The 19,814-nt window shown below is 44.7% G+C and overlaps 1 protein-coding gene across 4 annotated transcripts in view; it reads left to right on the top strand.

Moving 5' to 3' along the window:
• The window catches only part of rarg (retinoic acid receptor gamma), a 157,635-nt gene that overhangs the window by 98,836 nt on the left and 38,985 nt on the right, over positions 1 to 19,814 (top strand). The window contains exon 1 of one of the 4 annotated variants that reach the window (XM_008103589.2): positions 6,533 to 6,843. The exons of 2 other annotated variants lie outside the window; for them this stretch is intronic. In XM_008103589.2, the coding sequence (XP_008101796.1) occupies positions 6,693 to 6,843 (151 nt within the window). In that variant the 5' untranslated portion in view covers positions 6,533 to 6,692. Of the gene's footprint in view, positions 1 to 6,532; positions 6,844 to 19,814 lie in introns of those variants that run through there. One more of the 4 variants, XM_003216663.3, reaches the window with a different exon arrangement.

Raw genomic sequence — 19,814 nt, 5'->3', positions numbered from 1 at the left:
GGTTGAAACCCCCCTGAAAAATGTCAGGTAAAAAAAAACTCTCGTTTACTCATGAATTTTAACTGGTTAACCAAATCCCCCTGCCAAGTAAATGAGAAGCAAAAATTAGAGTCCCACCAGAACTACAAGCACTATCTCAACCAAATTTTGATTATTCACACTATCATTACCAACTTTCTACCAATTTACATTGCAATTGCAGCAATAGCTGACATAGTGGAAGTGACCAAGTTGGTCTACCCGCAGCTGGCAGGCAAAGCCTAAGGCGTGGGGGTGGGGATGGGATTTGAAAACAGGTGAAAACTGAGGAAACTGGTGTCTACCACTGATGGATTCATCTAATCCAAGCCCTGCCAAAGAAACTATGGAACAGAAGCAAAGAGAAGAAGCTTTGTCATTGTTAGACCTTGGACTTCATATGAACAAGACTATTTCTGATGACCAAATGAAAGTTCAATTAGTGCAAAATCCACAGACTCCATTGCCAGAATAATGCTTTCCTGTGGATAAGAAGAGGCACCTAAGATTTCAACCCAAATGGTTTAGCAGATTTCCCTGGTTAGCCTACCCATTTCATGTTCAAGGTGCACTCTGTAAGTACAGTGTGGTGTTTGGAGGAGAAGTTGGAGGTAAAGGTGCTCATCAGCAGCTTGGTACTAAACCATTTGAGCGATGGAAAAATGCTATACAAGTCTTCAATGGACATCAAAAAACAGAGTACCACCAGAAAAACTTGTGCTTGGCTGAAAACTTCTTGCTCATTCATAGAATCATAGAATCATAGAATCATAGAATAGTAGAGTTGGAAGAGACCACATGGGCCATCTAGTCCAACCCCCTGCTAAGAAGCAGGAAATCGCATTCAAAGCACCCCCGACAGATGGCCATCCAGCCTCTGCTTAAAAGCCTCCAAGGAAGGAGCGTCCACCACGGCCCCGGGGAGAGAGTTCCACTGTCGAACAGCTCTCACAGTGAGGAAGTTCTTCCTGATGTTCAAGTGGAATCTCCTTTCCTGTAGTTTGAAGCCATTGTTCCGTGTCCTAGTCTGCAGGGCAGCAGAAAACAAGCTTGCTCCCTCTTCCCTATGACTTCCCTTCACGTATTTGTACATGGCTATCATGTCTCCTCTCAGCCTTCTCTTCTGCAGGCTAAACATGCCCAGCTCTTTAAGCCGCTCCTCATAGGGCTTGTTCTCCAGACCCTTAATCATTTTAGTCGCCCTCCTCTGGACGCTTTCCAGCTTGTCAACATCTCCCTTCAACTGTGGTGCCCAAAATTGGACACCGTATTCCAGGTGTGGTCTGACCAAGGCAGAATAGAGGGGGAGCAGGACTTCCCTGGATCTAGACGCTATTCCCCTATTGATGCAGGCCAGAATCCCATTGGCTTTTTTAGCAGCCGCATCACATTGTTGGCTCATGTTTAACTTGTTGTCCACGAGGACTCCAAGGTCTTTTTCGCACACACTGCTGTCAAGCCAGGCGTCCCCCATTCTGTATCTTTGATTTCCATTTTTTCTGCCGAAGTGAAGTATCTTGCATTTGTCCCTGTTGAACTTCATTTTGTTAGTTTTGGCCCATCTCTCTAGTCTGTCAAGATCGTTTTGAATTCTGCTCCTATCTTCTGGAGTGTTAGCTATCCCTCCCAGTTTTGTGTCGTCTGCAAACTTGATGATCGTGCCTTCTAACCCTTCGTCTAAGTCGTTAATAAAGATGTTGAACAGAACCGGGCCCAGGACGGAGCCCTGCGGCACTCCACTTGTCACTTCTTTCCATGATGAAGACGACGCATTAGTGAGCACCCTTTGGGTTCGTTCGCTTAGCCAATTACAGATCCACCTAACCGTAGTTTTGTCTAGCCCACATTTTACTAGTTTGTTTGCCAGAAGGTCATGGGGGACTTTGTCGAAGGCCTTACTGAAATCCAGGTACGCTACATCCACAGCATTCCCTGTATCGACCCAACTCGTAACTCTATCGAAAAAAGAGATCAGATTAGTCTGGCATGACTTGTTTTTGGTAAATCCGTGTTGACTATTAGCAATGACCGCATTTGTTTCTAAGTGTTTGCAGACCACTTCCTTAATGATCTTTTCCAGAATTTTGCCTGGTATTGATGTGAGGCTGACCGGACGGTAATTGTTTGGGTCGTTCTTTTTTCCCTTCTTGAAGATAGGGACCACATTCGCCCTCCTCCAATCTGCTGGGACTTCTCCCGTTCTCCAAGAACTCTCGAAGATAATTGCCAGTGGTTCTGAAATAACTTCCGCTAGTTCCTTCAGTACTCTTGGGTGTAGCTGATCTGGCCCTGGGGACTTGAATTCGTTTAGAGAGGCCAGGTGTTCCTGGACAACGTGTCTCCCTATTTGGGGTTGGATTTCCCCCAATCCTTCGTCCATTCCGTGTTGCTGAGGTTGAAGATGGCTTTCTTTTTCTGAGAAGACCGAGGCAAAGAAGGCATTAAGTAGTTCTGCCTTTTCCCTGTCCCCTGTCGCCATCACCCCATCTTCTCCTTGCAATGGCCCTATCGCCTCCTTTTTCTTCCTTTTTCTACCAACGTAAGCAAAAAAGCCTTTTTTGTTGTTTTTTATGTCCCTGGCAAGCCTGAGCTCATTTTGCGCTTTAGCCCTGCGAACCTTTTACCTACAGGTGTTGGCTATACGTTTGAATTCTTCTTTGGTGATTTCTCCCCTTTTCCACTTCTTGTGCATGTCACTTTTGAGCTTTAGCTCAGTTAGAAGTTCTTTGGACATCCATTCTGGCTTCTTTGCACTTGTCTTCACAGTGGAAAATGTCCTGATGTAATCCGTCATCATTATAAAGGCAGTAAGAAGAACGCAGAAGAAAACAGAAACTTCTGCCAATTGTGGAAACTATTGTCCTTTCTAGTAGAAAAGAATTGGCTTAAAGAGGGAGCAATTATTTCGTATCAAAAGCATTGCATAAATTAGTATAAAACTGATAAAAATAGAAGGAGCACAAGCGGCTAAATATATTTTGACCAAAAACAGGCAACAGTGACCACATTGGCTGTAGCTTCAAACAATTCTTCCTCTACATGAGTTGTCTGTTCTGCTCCACAATCACACAAGGTGGAGGATGCTTCTAGGTAGTGCCATTTTGCCAAATTGTCTTTTGATCTGCTCACTCTGCTTCTGAGTCTGTTCAGGAACTTCCAAGTTGCTCATTCCTGGTTTGCCCCTAGAGGAAGACCCTTGTGAAGGGCTATCCAATTGGGATTTCCTGGTTTAGCTGCCCAGAGGGATACTCTTGCTGTTGCTAGGGGAACATTAAAGAGGAGTGGTAGTTCTCATGAAGCTTTTTCTTGATTTGAGTCTACTGGAAGGAGGCTGATAGCCATGCAGTGCATGACTTTCACAGTGTTCAACCTTATTTCTCTCACAGTTATCAGCAACTTCCCAATGCACGTCGGGGGGGGGGGGCACAATGCCAACTAGCTTGTAGAGTTTATCAACAGGTGTAGTGTTCAAGCCTTTAGCCGTCCCAGGTAACTTTCATTTCCTATTGGCTTCACTGTTCTGTAGGTGGAAAGCACACACTTGTGTCTTGGCAGGGTTAGGCTGCAGGTGGTTCTCTTTGTAGTAGCTGGAGAGATCTTTCAAGGCATTAGTGAGTTAGATTTTGACAGTTTCAAAGTCTTTTGCTTGTGTTGTTAGGCCAAGGTCATCAGCATATATAAAGCTCTTTGTGAGTGGTGATTGTGGATAGAGCAATGGTTCAGGATCTATTACCTGTGAAGTATCATTGCATAACGATGGTAATTTCAGGGCCTTGTTGAGATATTGTGCCAGATCAGGAGACACTGGCCTGAAAAGTCATCTCAGGAGGGAATTGTCGAAGGCTTTAATGGCTGGGATTACTGGGTTGCTGTGAGTCTTTTGGGCTGCATGACCATGTTCCAGAAGCTTTCTCTCCTGACGTTTTGCCCACATCTGTGGTAGGCATCCTTAGAGGTATGAGGTCTGTTGGAAACTAGGCAAGGGAGGTTCATACATCTGTGGAAGGTCCAGGGTGGAAGAAAGAACTCTTGTCTGTTGGAGGCAGGTGTGGATGTTGTAATTAATCACATTGATTAGCATTTGATGGCCCTATGGCCTCAAAGCTTGGTTTCTTCCTGCCTGGAAGAATCCTTTGTTTGGAGGTGTTAGCTGTCCCTGATTGTTTCATGTTTGGAATTTCTCTGTTTTCAGAATGTTGTTCTTTATTTGCTGTTCTGATTTTAGTTTTTAAAATACTGGTAGCCAGATTTTGTTCATTTTCATGTTTCCTCATTTCTGTTGCAATTGTCCACATGCTTGTGGATTTCAATGGCTTCTTTGTGTAGTCTGACGGGATAGTTGTCAGAGTGGTCCAACATTACTGTATTCTCAAATAATATTCTGTGTCTAGGTTGGTTCATCAAGTGCTCTGCTATGGCTGACTTCTCAAGTTGACTTAGTCTGCAGTGCCTTTCATGTTCCTTGATTTGTGTTTGGGCGCTGTGTTTGGTGTTCCCTGTTTAGACTTGTCCACAGCTGCATGATATAGACTCCTGCAGAGGTGAGAGGATTCCTTTTGTCCTTTGCTGAACATAGCATTATTGAATTTTCTTAGTGGGTATGTAGATAGTTTATATGTTATGTTTCTTCATCAGCTTCCCTATGTGGTCAGTGGTTCCCTTGATGTGTGGTAAGAACACTTTTCCTCTGGGTGGATCAGAAAACAGAGGAATTCCAGTCAGGAATCAATCAGGGATTCCCCCTGGCAGGAAGAAGCCAGATCTTGAAGCTGAAAGGCTATTCAATGCTGATGAAGGTGATTAATTGCAACATTCACACTTGCCTCACACAGACAATAGTTCTTTCTCCTTCCCTGGACTTTCCACAGATATATAAACTCCACTTGCTTAGTTTCCAACAGACCTCACAACCTCTGAGGATGCCTGCCATAGATGCTGACGAAACGTCAGAAAAGAATGCTTCTGGAACATGGCCACACAGGCCGGAAAACTCACAGCAACTCAGTTTCCTAGATCAGGGGTCCCCAAACTTTTTAAGTGGAGGGCCAATTCACAGCCCCTCAGACTGTTGGGGGGCCGGACTAGGATGAAATAGTAAAAAATTAAGATTGTTTTCATGTGCCTTCAAGTGATTTCAGACTTAGGTCAACCCTAAGTCTAAAGTTTAGGGCAGGGGCCAGGTAAATGACCCTGGAGGGCCACATCCAGCCCATGGGCCTTAGTTTGGGGACCCCTGATCTAGACAATCTCATAAGACCATAGGTAAGTAAAGAGACCTCCAAAGACCATCTAGATGGTCTCATAAGACCATAGGTAAGGAAAGGGACGCTCAAAGGCCATCTAGATGATCTCATAAAGCCATCAAAATACCATGGATAAGGAAAGGGACCCTCAAAGGCCATCCAGATGGTCTCATAAGACCATAGGTAAGGAAAGAGACCCTCAAAGGCCATCTAGATGATATCATCAGGCCATCAGAAGACCATGGATAAGGAAAGGGACCCTCAAAGGCCATCTAGATGATATCATCAGCCCATCAGAAGACCATAGATAAGGAAAGGGACCCTCAGAGGCCATCTAGATGATATCATCAGGCCATCAGAAGACCATAGATAAGGAAAGGGACCCTCAAAGGCCATCTAGATGGTTTCATAAGACCATAGGTAAGGAAAGGGGTCCCCAAAGGCCATCTAGACAATCTCATAAAACCATAGATAAGGAAAGGGACCCTCAAAGGCCATCTAGATGATCTCATCAGGCCATCAGAAGACCATAGATGAGGAAAGGGACCCTCAAAGACCGTCCAGATGGTTTCATAAGACCATAGGTAAGGAAAGGGACCCTCAAAGGCCATCTAGATGGTTTCATAAGACCATAGGTAAGGAAAGGGACCCTCAAAGGCCATCTAGATGATCTCATAAAGCCATCAAAAGACCATAGGTAAGGAAAGGGACCCTCAAAAACCATCCAGATGGTTTCATAAGACCCTAGGTGAGGAAAGGGGTCCCCAAAGGTCATCTAGACAATCTCATAAAACCATAGATAAGGAAAGGGGCCCTCAAAGGCCATCTAGATGGTCTCATAGGACCATAGCTAAGGAAAGTGACCTCCAAAAGCCATCTAGATGGTCTCATAAGGCCGTAGCTAAGCAAAGAGACCTTCAAAGTCCATCCAGACAATCTCATAAGGCCATAAGTAAGCAAAGAGCTCTCCAAAGACCAAGTAGACTTAGGTCAACCCTAAGTCTGAAGTTTAGGACAGGGGCCAGGCCAATGACCTTGGAGGGCCACATCCGGCCCACGGGCCTTAGTTTGGGGACCCCTGCCCTAGATCATCTTCGTCGGAATGCGGTGGCGCTTCCCTGCTACGTCCCAGCAGGGCTCTCTCTTCAATCTGTTTTCCTTTCTCGTCCCCTCCCTCCCAGGAAGCCACGCCCCTTTCGTTACACCGCGCCCCTTTCGTTGACAGGCCCCGCCCCCGGCGCCCGAGTCCCGCGCCGCCTTCGCCTCCGCGGCAGTGGCTTCCGAAGCGGGCGGGCGGGCGGGGAGCCCTTGAGCGCTGGCGGCGTGGGACTGGGGCCCGGGATCCGCCGAGGGACTCTCCTCCAGCCAGCCAGCCTCCACGAACGTTGTGGTTGTGGTGATTGCCGTCGCTTCCCTTTCCTTGGCTCGAAGATGTACGACTGCATGGAGGCGTTCGCCGTGGCGCCGCGGCAGCTCTACGATGTCACCAACCGGAGCGCCTGCATGCTGCGCAAATCCAGCCTCAGCCCCTGCTTCGTGGGCTTGGACCCCTTCGCCTGGCCTCAGGCGGCCCGCCTGCAGTGTAGGTGCCCCGGCGGCGTCTGTGCCTGTATCTGTGCGGGAGTCTCCTTGGTTTGAAGAGAGAGAGAACTATTAGATTTGAGTGCGAGACGGAGAGAGAAGTTTCCTTAGTTTGAGTGGAGAGAGAGGGAGTGAAGGGAGAGAAATATTTGGTTGGAGTGAGAGAGGGAGATGGAAGTCTCCTTCCTTTGAGTGGAGAGAGAAGTATCCTAGTTTGTGAGTGAAAGAGAGTGAGATCTGCTTTGAGAGTGAGCGCCCTTCCACACAGCCATATAACCCAGAATATCAAGGCAGATAATCCGCAAGATCTGCTTTGAACTGAGCCCACACTGCCATATTTTCCAGTTCAATGTGGATTTTATACAGCTGTGTGGAAGGGGCCAGAGGGAAGAAGAGAGAAATGTCCTTAGTTTGAGTGAAGAGAGAGAGAAGTATCCTTGGTTTGGGAGTGAAGAGAGAGAGAAAGTGATCTGGTTTGAGAGAGAGGGAAGTAGAAGTATGAGTGAAGAGAGAGAGGAATATCCTTGGTTTGTGAGTGAAGAGAAAGAGAGGAATATTTGGTTTGCGTGAGATGGGGAGATAGAGGATACCTCTATCGCATCTCACGCAAACCAAATATTCCTCTCTTTCTCTTCACTCACAAACCAAGGATATGTGCTTAATGTGCTGTCGAAGGGAATCACTGGGTTGCTGTGAGTTTTGCAGGTTGTATGGCCATGTTCCAGAAGCATTCTCTCCTGACGTTTCACCCACATCTATGGCAGGCATCCTCAGAGGTTGTGAGGTCTGTTGGAAACTAGGCAAGTGCGGGTTATATATCTGCGGAAGGTCCACAGAACAAAATCTGTCTACCAGTATTAAAAAAACTCTAAAATCAGGACAGTAAATAAAGAACAACACTCTAAAAACAGGGGAATTCCAGACAGGAAACAATCAGGGCCTGCGAACACCTCCCAACAAAGGATTCTCCAAGGCAGGAAGCAGCCAGGCTTTGAAGCTGCAAGGCTATTCAGTGCTAATCAGTGTGATTAATTGCAACATTCACACTTGCCTCCAACAGAGAAGAGTTCTGTCCCCCACCCTGGCCCTTCCACAGATACATAAACCCCACTCGTCTAGTTTCCAACTGACGTTTCACCCGCATCTATGACAGGCATCCTCAGAGTTTGTGAGGTCTGTTGGAAACTAGGCAAGTGGGTTTGATATATCTGTAGAAGGTCCAGGGTGGGAGAAAGAACTCTTGTCTGCGTGAGGCAAGTGGGAATGTTTCAGTTGGCCACCTTGATTAGCATTGAATGGCCTTGCAACTTCAAAGCTTGATTAGCAATGAATAGCCTTGCAGTTTCAATGCATTTTGCTGTTGTATTTTATGTTGCATTTTGGGCTTGGTCTCCATGTGAGCCGCCCCGAGGCCCTTGGGGACATGGGGCGGGATATAAGAATAAAGTTATTATAAAGCTTGGTTGCCTCCTGCCTGGGGGAATCCTTTGTTGGGAGGTGTTCGCTGGCCCTGATTGATTCATGCCTGGAATTCCACTGTTTTCAGAGTGTTGTTCTTTATTGACTATTCTGATTTTAGAGTTTTTAATAATAGTGGTAGCCAGATTTTGCTCAGGGCCAGTCAACACCTCCCCTCAGGCAGGAGACAACCAGGCTTTGAGGCTGCCAGACTATTCAGTGGTAATCAAGCTGGCCAATTGAAACATTCACACTTGCCTCAGGCAGACAAGAGTTCTTTCTCCCACCCTGGACCTTGCACAGATATATAGACCTCACTTGCTTAGTTTCCAACAAACCTCACAACCTCTGAGGATGACTGCCATAGATGTGGGTGAAACCTCAGGAGAGAATGCTTCTGGAACACAACATACAGCTCGGAAAACTCACAGCAACCCAGTCATCCCTGCCATGAAAGCCTTCCACAACACATAGAAGCATCCTTAGTTTAAGTGAGGAGAGGGAAAAGTATCCTTGGTTTGTGAGTGAAGGAGAGACATCCCTTCATTTGAGAGACTGAAAAGACTATCTTTGGAGTCTGTGGGTGAAGGAGTGAGAGAAATACGACTTGGTTTGAGAAATATCCTTGGGTAAAGAGCTTATGAGAGAAACACTCCTGATTGGTTCCTGTGTGTCAGAGAAGGAATGGTTTTGGTTTGTGACTCTTTTGTCTTGCCCTGGAAGTGCCTTAGGACCCTAAAGGCAGGCGGGGCTTTGAAGTGTGGAAGGAGAGGGGCTTTTTTTGAGTTGGGGTATTAATAGAGAGCCAAGCATGGGGAGGCGAGAGGATGAAGGGGGGGCATGCATCCCTATAATCCTTATGAGATATTCGAGGATTTTTTAACTACCCTGTAGAATTAAGACAGTTTGACACCCCTTGAAGTGCTGTGGCTCAATGCTATGGTATCCTAGGAGTTATAGTTTTCTGCTGCCCTTGAAACTAGGACTAGAAACAATGGGTCCAAATTACAGGACTGGAGAAGATTAGGAAGAACTTCCTGACCATACGAGCTGTTCAACAGTGGAACTCTCTGCCTCGAAGTGCGGTGGAAGCTCCTTCCTTGGAACTTTTAAACAGAGACTGGAAGTTTTCTGAGCTGTATGGCCATGTTCCAGAAGCATTCCCTCCTGATGTTTCACCCACATCTATGGCAGGCATCCTTAGAGGTTGTGAGATCTGTTGGAAACTAGGCAAGTGGGGTTTATATACAGTAGAGTCTCACTTATCCAACATAAACGGGCCGGCAGAACGTTGGATAAGCAAATGTGTTGGATAATAAGGAGGGATTAAGGAAAAGCTTATTAAACATCAAATTAGGTTATGCTTTTACAAATTAATCACCAAAACATCCTGTTATACAACAAATTTGACAGAAAAAGTAGTTCAATATGAAATAATGCTATGTAGTAATTACTTTTTTTATGAATTTAGCACCAAAATATCACAATTTATTGAAAACATCGACTACAAAAATGTGTTGGATAATCCAGAACGTTGGATAAGCGAGGTTGGATAAGTGAGACTCTACTGTATCTATGGAAGATCCACAGAACAAAATCTGTCTACCAGTATTAAAAAAAACCCTCTAAAACCAGGATAGTAAATAAAGAACAACACTCTGAAAACAGGGGAATTCCAGACAGGAAACAATCAGGGCCTTCTAACACCTCCCAACAAAGGATTCTCCAAGGCAGGAAGCAGCCAGGCTTTGAAGCTGCAAGGCTATTCAGTGCTAATCAATGTGATTAATTGCAACATTCACACTTGCCTCACAGAGAAGAGTTCTGTCTCCCACCCTGGACTTTCCACAGATATATAAACCCCACTCGCCTAGTTTCCAACAGACCCCACAACCTCTGAGGATGCCTGCCAGAGATGTGGGTGAAACGTCAGGAGAGAATGCTTCTGGAACATGGCCATACAGCCCGGAAAACTCACAGCAACCCAGTGATTCTGGCCATGAAATACAGTACAGAGGCTGGATGGGTAGGGTTGTTGTATGTCTTTCGGGCTGTGTGGCCATGTTCCAGAAGTATTCTCTCCTGACGTTTTGCCCACATCTATGGCAAGACATCCTCAGAGGTTGTGAGGCATGGATAAACTAGGCAAGGAAGGTAAATATATATCTGTGGAGAGTCCAGGGTGTGACAAGAGTCCCTTGTTAGTTGGAAGCCAGTGTTAATGTTGCAGTTAATCACCCTAATTAGCATTGGAAAGGTTTGTCTCTTGCCTGGGGGGCATCCTTCGTTCAGAGTCATTAGCCATCCTTGGGGCTCCTCTGCCCTCAGAGTGTTGCTTCCCATCTACTGTTCTGATTTTTGAGTTTTTTAATACTGGTAGCCAGATTTTGTTCATTTTCATGGTTTCCTCCTTTCTGTTGGATGGGTACTTTGTGCTTTTCCTGCATGGCAGGCACTTGGACCAGATGGCCCATGTGGTCTCTTCCAACTCTATTATTCTACTATTCCATGAAACTTTGGCCAAGAAGGCTCAAGGCCTTGGGGAACTACAACTCCTGGGTTTCTACAGCAGTTCAAAGTGGTGTCAAACCGCCTTCATTCCACAGCAGATACATTCCAACGTGAGGGGGGGGGGGGGCGATTTCGAGGCTCGCCCAAAGCCAATCGCTGGGGAAGCCGTCGAAGCTGGTGGCAATCCTTTGAAAGCGATCAATTAATGGGTTTGACATCCGAGAGGGGCCCGAGAGTGGGCGGCGTGTGCGTGGCCGGGTGGGAGACGTGTCAACCCCCCCACGGGTGTCCCCCGGCGGGTCAAGCCTTTCCATTTCTCTCTGAGCGGCTGCCAAATCGCTTCCCTCCCTCCCTTCCTTTCTGGCAGCCAGCGCCAGTGTTTACAACGCGCGCGGCAGAAGAAGAATCAGGCTTGGCTTGACACTTTTCGTGCGCCTCGTGGGGTGGGTCAAACATTAACTTGAGGGGGGGGGGGGGACGACGGACACTTTCTATCCCCCTTCCCTTGGTGGGGATATCGTTTAGGGCCTTCTCTTTCCTCCTCTTTCGCCCTGGCCTTTTCCTCGCTCCTTTTCCAAAGCGGTTTCGTTTGGAGCGGCCCCACCCGAGTCCGGCTGCCAAAGCGCTGAGGAGAAAATGTGGCACTTTTAACTCTTTCTCCAAGTCTTCAGGGTGCGTCAAAGGGCGTAAAACGACCACACTTTGACACCACCTGAGCTGCCAGGGCTCAAAGTTATGGCATCTTTGGGATTTGTAGTCTGGGGAGGAACCCTCACACTTTGGCAGAGAAGGCTTTGCAAAAGTAGAACTCCCCAGGATCCCATATTACTAAAGTGGTGTCAAACTGCATTCAGGCTGGCTCTCCAGCTGAACCCAGGAAAGGCTTATTCCACCCCTTCTCCCCCCCCCCCCCCAAAAAAAAATTGGGTTGAAAAGCTTCAAGAGAAGAAATGCCTCTCTAGATTTCCTCTGCACAATGGCAACAAAGCCTACAACCCACACATCAGGAGGACTGGAGAATTTCATAAAGTCCGGCTGCTTCAAACAATTTTAGTATTTACTGGGTTGTGAGTTTTCCAGGTGGTATGGCTGTGTTCCAGAAGCATTCTCTCCTGACGTTCTCTATGGCAGGTATCCTCAGAGGTTTTGAGGTACAGTAGAGTCTCACTTATCCAAGCTAAACGGGCCAGCAGAAGCTTGGATAAGCGAATATCTTGGATAATAAGGATTAAGGAAAAGCCTATTAAACATCAAATTGGGTTATAATTTTACAAATTAAGCACCAAAACATCATGTTAGACAACAAATTCGACAGAAAAAGTAGTTCAATACGCAGTAATGCTATGTAGTACTTACTGTATTTGCGAATTTAGCACCAAAATATCACGATCTATTGTTAACATTGACTACAAGAATGGCTTGGATAATCCAGAAGCTTGGATAAGCGAGGCTTGGATAAGTGAGACTCTACTGTATATTGGAAACTAAGCAAGGGAGGTTTATATACAGTGGAGTCTCACTTATCCAACATAAATGGGCCTGGCAGAATGTTGGATAAGCGAATATGATGGATAATAAGGAAACATTAAAGAAAAGCCTATTAAACATCAAATTAGGTTCTGATTTTACAAATTAAGCACCAAAACATCATGTTATACAACAAATTCGACAGAAAAAGTAGTTCAATACGCAGTAATGCTATGTAGTACTTACTATATTTACGAATATAACACCAAAGTATCACGATGTATTGAAAACATTGATTACAAAAATGCGTTGGATAATCCAGAACGTTGGATAAGTGAGACTCTACTGTATATGTTGAAGGTCCAGGATGGGAGAAAGAACTCTTTGTCTGTTGGAAGCCTGTGTGACTGTTGTAATTAATCACCTTGATTAGCACTAATGGTCTTGCCAGCTTCTTCCTGCCTGGGGGAATCCTTTGTTGGGAGGTGTTAGCTGGCCCTGATTGATATATGTCTGGAATTCCTCTGTTTTCAGAGCATTGTTCTTTATTTACTCTTATGATTTTAGAGTTTTTGTATTTACATTTGTAAGGACAGGCCTTGGAAATCTGTTAAAAGCCTGGGGAGAGTGCCTCTGGGCATGGGCAGAGTGCTTTTTTTCTGCTGTCATAAAATAACCTTACAGAGCCCCCGGTGGTGCATCGAGTTAAACCGATGAAGTGCTGAACTTGCTGACCAAAAGGTCAGCTATTCGAATCCAGGGAGCGGGGTAAGCTCCTGCTGGTAGCCCAGCTTCTGCCAACCTAGCAGTTAGAAAACATGCAAATGTTAGTAGATCAATAGGTGCAGCTCCCATGGGAAGGTAACGGCTCTCCATGCAGTAATGTCGACCACATGACCTTGGAGGTGTCTACAGACAACACCGGCTTTTCGGCTTAGAAATGGAGGTGAGCACCAGCCCCCAGAGTCGGACACAACTAGTCTTAATATCAGGGGAAACCCTTTACCTTTACCTAAAATAACCTTAACCTGCTGCTCTTTTCACCTGCAACATTAGTGTTTGTGGGCGACAGGGGATGGTATTGAGCTAGGCAGGTGGAACAGGAGCATCATTGCTTCTTGCAAGTGAATCATTGTGTCTCTGCTTTTTTTTCCTTAGCTCATGGGGCTGGAGGCTACATTTGTGCTTATGTTTCATTTGTACCATTGGTGCCTTTAACATTTTCTAGATCAGTGGTTCTCAACCTGTTGGTCCCCAGGTGTTTTGGCCTACAACTCCCAGAAATCCCAGCCCGTTTACCAGCTGTTAGGATTTCTGGGAGTTGAAGGCCAAAACACCTGGGGACCCACAGGTTGAGAACCACTGTTCGAGAACTTGAGGCTCTGGAACAGATCTGGTCTCTTATTTTCCCCCATAAGAGTACAGAGTGATAGATCAGGAAAGGTGAAATCCACTGAAGAAACAATGAGGGTGAAGCTGTGATATTTATTCCATTTATTGCCATTCTGTCTAGGAAGCCTCTATCTCTACTTTATACCAGCTCATGCTAGGGAAGGGGGTCCAAATGAATTGTATGGACCAATAGGGATTACAACGTAGCTCTCACACCGCAAACATAAGTTATAGTGCTATGACTCCACTTCAGCTGTCATTGTTCCATCCTATCAAATCCTGGGATTTTCAGTTGAGGAAGGTCTTTCAGCCAGGGAGTTCCTCTGGTGCCTCCCACAAACCCCAGGCTTCTATCTGATGTTTCTGTAACAGCTAAATTGGAATCATGACGATGGATGATATTAGGAATAGCTTTCCTCAGAACTGTGTATCAAGCTGGAACTTCTTTCACAGCACAGCATTTTGGCGACGATGCGCAGCTGCGGAAAGGGGTGACTGGCTGGTTGAGGACGCAAGCGGCAGAGTTTTGTGGGGAAGGAGTTCCCAAGCTCATTCATCACTATGATAAGTGCCTAGATTTGAATAGCAACTATGTTGAGAAGTGGTATTTGGGTGTGGCTTTCAACTGCATATAGTAAATGTTTTCTCCTATACTTTGTTCATTTTTAATTCCAAAACGTTATCTACTTTCTGGATAACCCTCATGCATATTCATACCTGCAAACACCCCATTTCTTTTGCCTCCTGATGCTACTGAAACACATCTGTCAACAAACAGTAATTTATTTTTATTTTTTAATTTATATATTGCTTTTTCATGTCAGGATTGACTTGAGAAACTGCAAGTTGCTTCTGGTGTGAGAGAATTGGCCGTCTGTAAGGACATTGCCCAGGGGACGCCCAATTGTTTTACCATCCTTGTGGGAGGCTTCTCTCATGCCTGTGCATGGGAAGCTGAAGTTGACAGATGGGAGCTCACCCCACTCCCTGGATTCGAACCACAGACCTTTCGGTCAGCAGTCCTGCCGGGACATTGCGCCACCGGGGGCTCCTATTGCTAAAATAGCTGCAAGGCTAGGATATCATTCCTGCTTCAGATCCTTGAAAACACGTATCTGGTTTTACATCTTCTCTGCCTTTCCTTATCGCAATCCTAGAATAAGAAGGAAATGTAGGCAACATTCAGAAGAACATAATGCAGGACAGTAGATAATATTGTTCCCCAAGTGATCTGTATGCTGAAAGAGGCTTTATTATTAATTATCCTCCTAGGCTAGGGATGTCCAACAGATGACTGGCACAGATAGCATGGTCAAGCAGATAGGTATAAATAATACTGTGGACTAGCAATGTGCCTTCATCTTCCTTGCAAGCTTCCTTTGTGTCTCAGCACCTCATTGTAAACATGCTTGGAAAAGTAGGGCCTGATGACTGAATTCTTCTGAAAGTGTGGACATATCTGTATCCATAGCTGACCTGCCCTTATATATTATCTGCCTGGAAGGTGTATTCCCAGGCCAACATCTCACTTCCAGTCTTATCCTGCTATCCCTCTTGTGGAATCCGAATACCCTGAGGAGATAAAAATAATATGATGGAGGTTAGTGAAGTTAGTTGTGTTCCCAGTAATTAAAAGTTTCTGCAGTGCCAGGCAATGGTTATGTTTCACCATTGTTGTTTCATTGTATTTGTTATTCACAACAACTGTGTGAGGAAGGCCCAAGGAATTTTGTAGCTAAATCAAAGTTTTGAAACCGGTTCAGTTGCATCTACACTGAAGAATTAATGCAGTTTGACACCACTTGGCTCAGAGCTGTGGAGTTTAGGGAGTTGAGATTTGGTGAGGCACCAGCACTCTTTGGCAGAGAAGGCTAAAGGTTGTATAAAACTACAACTCCCATGATTTCATAGCATTTAACCATGGCAGTTACAGTGGTGTCATACTTAATTAATTTTGCAGTGTAGATGTACCCTGAGTGGAACAAAAGGCCCCATTTGTACAGAATAGTAGAAAGTGATGAACACGGGTCTCCCACTGACCTGATCCTATGAAGGAGGGAATATTACATGAAGAAAGTGAATTGGACCAATTGGTTGTTGAATTAGACTGGTGAACATAATAAGTATGAATCTTTTTTTCCAGTGCAAGAAAATTGTAGGTGGGGTTTCCTCTATCCCACATAATTTTCTGTTTCTATTGCACAATGAAGTTTGTCGTGGTGGAAAATTCTTAAGAATCTCTGATTTCATCTGAAATAAACAAAAAAAAATCCCCCAACAACGCAGGGTGTGGTCTTTAAAGTTGCAAGAAGTCATACTAGGTTTGAGAATCATGTTGGTTTGAGGTTAGGTTTGTGCTGTACTTGTGATTTTTGCATGATATATACATGCATAGCATACTCCAAATCAAGAGAGCATGCATGAGCATAGTTTGTGTTGTTTTGTTTGGGTTTGAGGAATTTGTGTCACATGCTTGTAGCAGTGTAGTGTGTAAGCATAGGAAGCATACTGAATGACAGTAGATGAGAAGTCAAAGCATGGAATATGTATTCGGTGTATGAGCCAGCCTAGTGTAGTTGTTTGAGCACCAGTCATAGTTATGACTCAGGAGACCAATTTTTTTTTGTATCATGTCAGAAGCGACTTAAGAACATATTGCAACGTCTCTGTCTACAGAGACGTTGCCCAGGGGACGCCCAGATGTGTTAGCTGGGAGGCTTCTGTCATGTCCCCGTAAGCTAGAGCTGACAGACAGGAGCTCACTCCGTCTCACAGATTCGAACCCACAACCTTCAGGTCTGCAATCCAACCTTCAGGTCAGCAGTTCAGCTGGCACAACTTGCATCAGGGATCAAGGCCCCTCTCAGTCATGAAGACTCTCTGGGGCAACTTTGAGCAAGTCACACTCTCTCAGCCTCAGAGGAAAGCAATGGTAAACCTTTTCAAACAAATCTTTTTTAAAAAAACCCAATGATAGTTCACCTTAGAGTCACCATAGGTTGGAAGTGACTTGAAGGTATGCAACAATAAAGCATATCAGTGTTTGGGATAGATGTGTTCGGCAAAGTGTACTCTCTCAACCTTAGAGGAAAGCAATGACAAATCCTCTCATATTTCTGCATTTGGGTTGGCATAGGTCAGAAATGACTTCAAGGCACATAGAAACAGAACTAAGCCCAAGATATACCATTCCCCCAACACAGAATCCAGGAAGAATTGGCTTCAACACCGATAATGAGGTGGAGTCCTCTTACTACACATGGGAACAACAGGCTAGCTTAGGGAGTCAGGGCAGCTTGGTTGGAATGCGGGAGAAATTTATTTTAATTGCTGGTTACATTTCACTTTTGCCTTTCTTCTATGAGCGCACAATTGTATGTATGAACCTTTCCTTCCCTTCCCTTCATTCTCACAACATTGGAGGTAGATCTAGTAGTGTATGTCTGGGGGCAATGTTGCACAGTGAGGTGTATAGTTTAGCATTCAAGTTGCCTGTTGACTCATGATAGCCTCATGAATTTCATAAGGTTTTCTTAGGCAATCAAGAACTCTGGCCACTAGATCCTGTTGAGGGCTAGTGGATCTATGCTGTCAATGGTTGGGGACTGCCTCCCTATCTTTTGTCACTCCTATCTATTTCCTGAGATGGTTTTCTCCACTTTCTCTCCTGGTAAAGTCAGTTCTGTGTGTGTGTGTGTGTGTGTGTGTGTGTGTATTTCCATGTGTAGGACATGCTGTCGGCCGTCAGGAATGCCATTGCTGAGACAAATGGCTTATATAGCATCCCAGCTGCAAACATTTTACGGCTGGTTATAAATGGCTTGTTTGAAGCTCCGGCAAGACGAGGGCAGGAATTTCCTCAATTTCAGCAATTTAGATTTTTAAAGCCCTCCAGTCACTCCTATCCCTCGACCTGGGTTATGTGGTGTTGGAAGAAAGGGGTCCCTAATTTGGGGAGTGTTGATGGATCCCTGTCTCTGACTCTGCTGGGATTGGTGAGGAGTTTGTGGCCTTCCTTTCCACTGAGACAAAAGTGCATGCAGTGTGCGTATTGGGGGGGGGGGATGTCTTGTAGGGCTAAAAGTGCCCTGCAGCTGCTGGTGGCATCTGGGAAAGGGGCTGTTCAGTCTGTTTCTTTTGCTTGCATGTTTTTTACTAAGCAGCTTAGAGACTGCTAGTGGATCAGTTGCAAGAAATGTCAGATAGGAATCAGATAGTGATGCTCAAAGTGACACTCAAGGTTTTAAACAAGTAGACATCTTTTAATACACTTTGTATAGTGAAGGGTGTCCTAGTTTTGTCACAGACTACATTCAGTGTTGGCTTGGTTTTGAAAGAACACATTTTTCACTTACTCCGGAGACAGGAAAGCTTCATCCTTCCAGAAGTCAACCAATTGCTGTTCCCATCCTCCTCCACCATTGGCTACACTGGCAGAGGTTGATAGGGAATAAGGTCCAGCAATGTCTGGAGAAGTTCCAGGCTCTCTAGTTCTAATGTTAACCCACTACAAAACATATCTATTATTCTACATCTATGTATATATAGAAAATTTTCTTCTTCTTTTGCGTAGTCCATTTAAATGCCACTTTGATTTTTGGGGTTTGGGGGGGGGGGGTAAATTCAGATTCTAGAAGATGTCAACCATATAGTTGCGAGTATTCTAGTACTTTTCTCTTTAGCCTTTGTTATTAGGTCTTGAATATATGACTAGGTATCACTGGCATTCGGATAACTGCCACATAAAAAGAAATTGGACAGGCATATGAAACCAATTTATCAAAGATCAAATGTGAAAGTTTTTCGTTTAATTTCATGTTGTCTAGCTTGCAGTATTTCTATGATTTGGGGTTGGCTGTAGACTCATTTCTTTATATCACATGATAATCTGAAACACGTGTTTGGTTTATTAACCAGCAGATGTAAAGATACAAAAACAATGCCAGAGTTTGAAAACCTTAACTCTGGCTGATGTGAGCCACTTTAAGCCTAGCAAAACTTTATTGGTTCCTTGTAAAAAGCAATCTTCGCTCACAGTGGTTCTGAACTTTTGATCCTCCAAATGTTTTGGACATCAACTTCCAGACATCCCGGCCAGTATGGTCATTGTGCAGGGATTTTGGGAATTGAAGTCTCAAACATCTGGAACACCAATGGAAAAGAACCACTGTTCTAACAGGACTCCACATCTAGAACGTGGTTTGAAAGATCACTGGTATAAAAATAATAGGTCTTAGTTTAAGATGTGTAGGGAACCTTTTGCCCTCCAAATGTTAGGTCCGGTAAAGGTAATAATCTCGTATTGTTGCTCATTTTCACCAAGGATCCTGGGATTTGAAGTCAAAAATTGAAGGGGAGGCAATATTTTTCCACCTCAGTTTTGAAGACATAACACAAAATGAAGATCATTTGTACTTCTCAGCTTTGTTTTAAAATGCCTAGAGCCTTGGGGATATGTGTTTGCTGCCCATGTGGCATGACCAGTCTTTTCTAATTTGGTGCTCTTCAGATGTTTTGGATTCAGGTACTATCAGTCCCACCCACCGTAGGTGTTTTGCATGTATAGACAATTGTGTACTCCATCCCACAATCCCCTTTTCACTTCCTCCAATCTCTTCCTTATATTGTTGATAAATTGTTTAAAGAAGACTATTTGGTGCTTAGGTGGTTGGGAGGGCATTTTGTGTTTGGGAGGGTGCAGGGGTAATTATGCATGGGTTTTTGGTAGATTTCAGGATCTCTGGCTGGAGCTTTCAGGCAAAAGAAAAATGCTATCAAATCATGCCACAAATGGCACAAAAGTGGGTTTTGGAGGGTGCCAATAAGACACTTTCTGTACCCTATTATACGTTCCCTGAATACAGAGGTTGAATTTATTCCTTGTGTTTAATCATAATCCATCTAATGTGTCTGTTAAGCCATCACTGTTGAATATTTCTAGTTTTCTGTAAATATGGAACTGAGCCAGAAAGTTCCAATTTGAGCTTTATTTTATTTGGGGGCAGGGAGGGCTCACAATGACTTGCATAATACATTTTGAGCAGATATTAGAATCCCCTTTTTATTGAGTTACATAGATAACATGTCCCCTCTGAATGATACATTTCCAGGGGCTATCTCCTTGTTTGTTGGAATGATTGGGGT

Source organism: Anolis carolinensis, chromosome 2 (genome assembly GCF_035594765.1).
Source record: "Anolis carolinensis isolate JA03-04 chromosome 2, rAnoCar3.1.pri, whole genome shotgun sequence".
Classification (NCBI taxonomy): Eukaryota; Metazoa; Chordata; class Lepidosauria; order Squamata; family Dactyloidae; genus Anolis; species Anolis carolinensis.
This window is presented reverse-complemented; position numbering and strand designations above follow the sequence as displayed.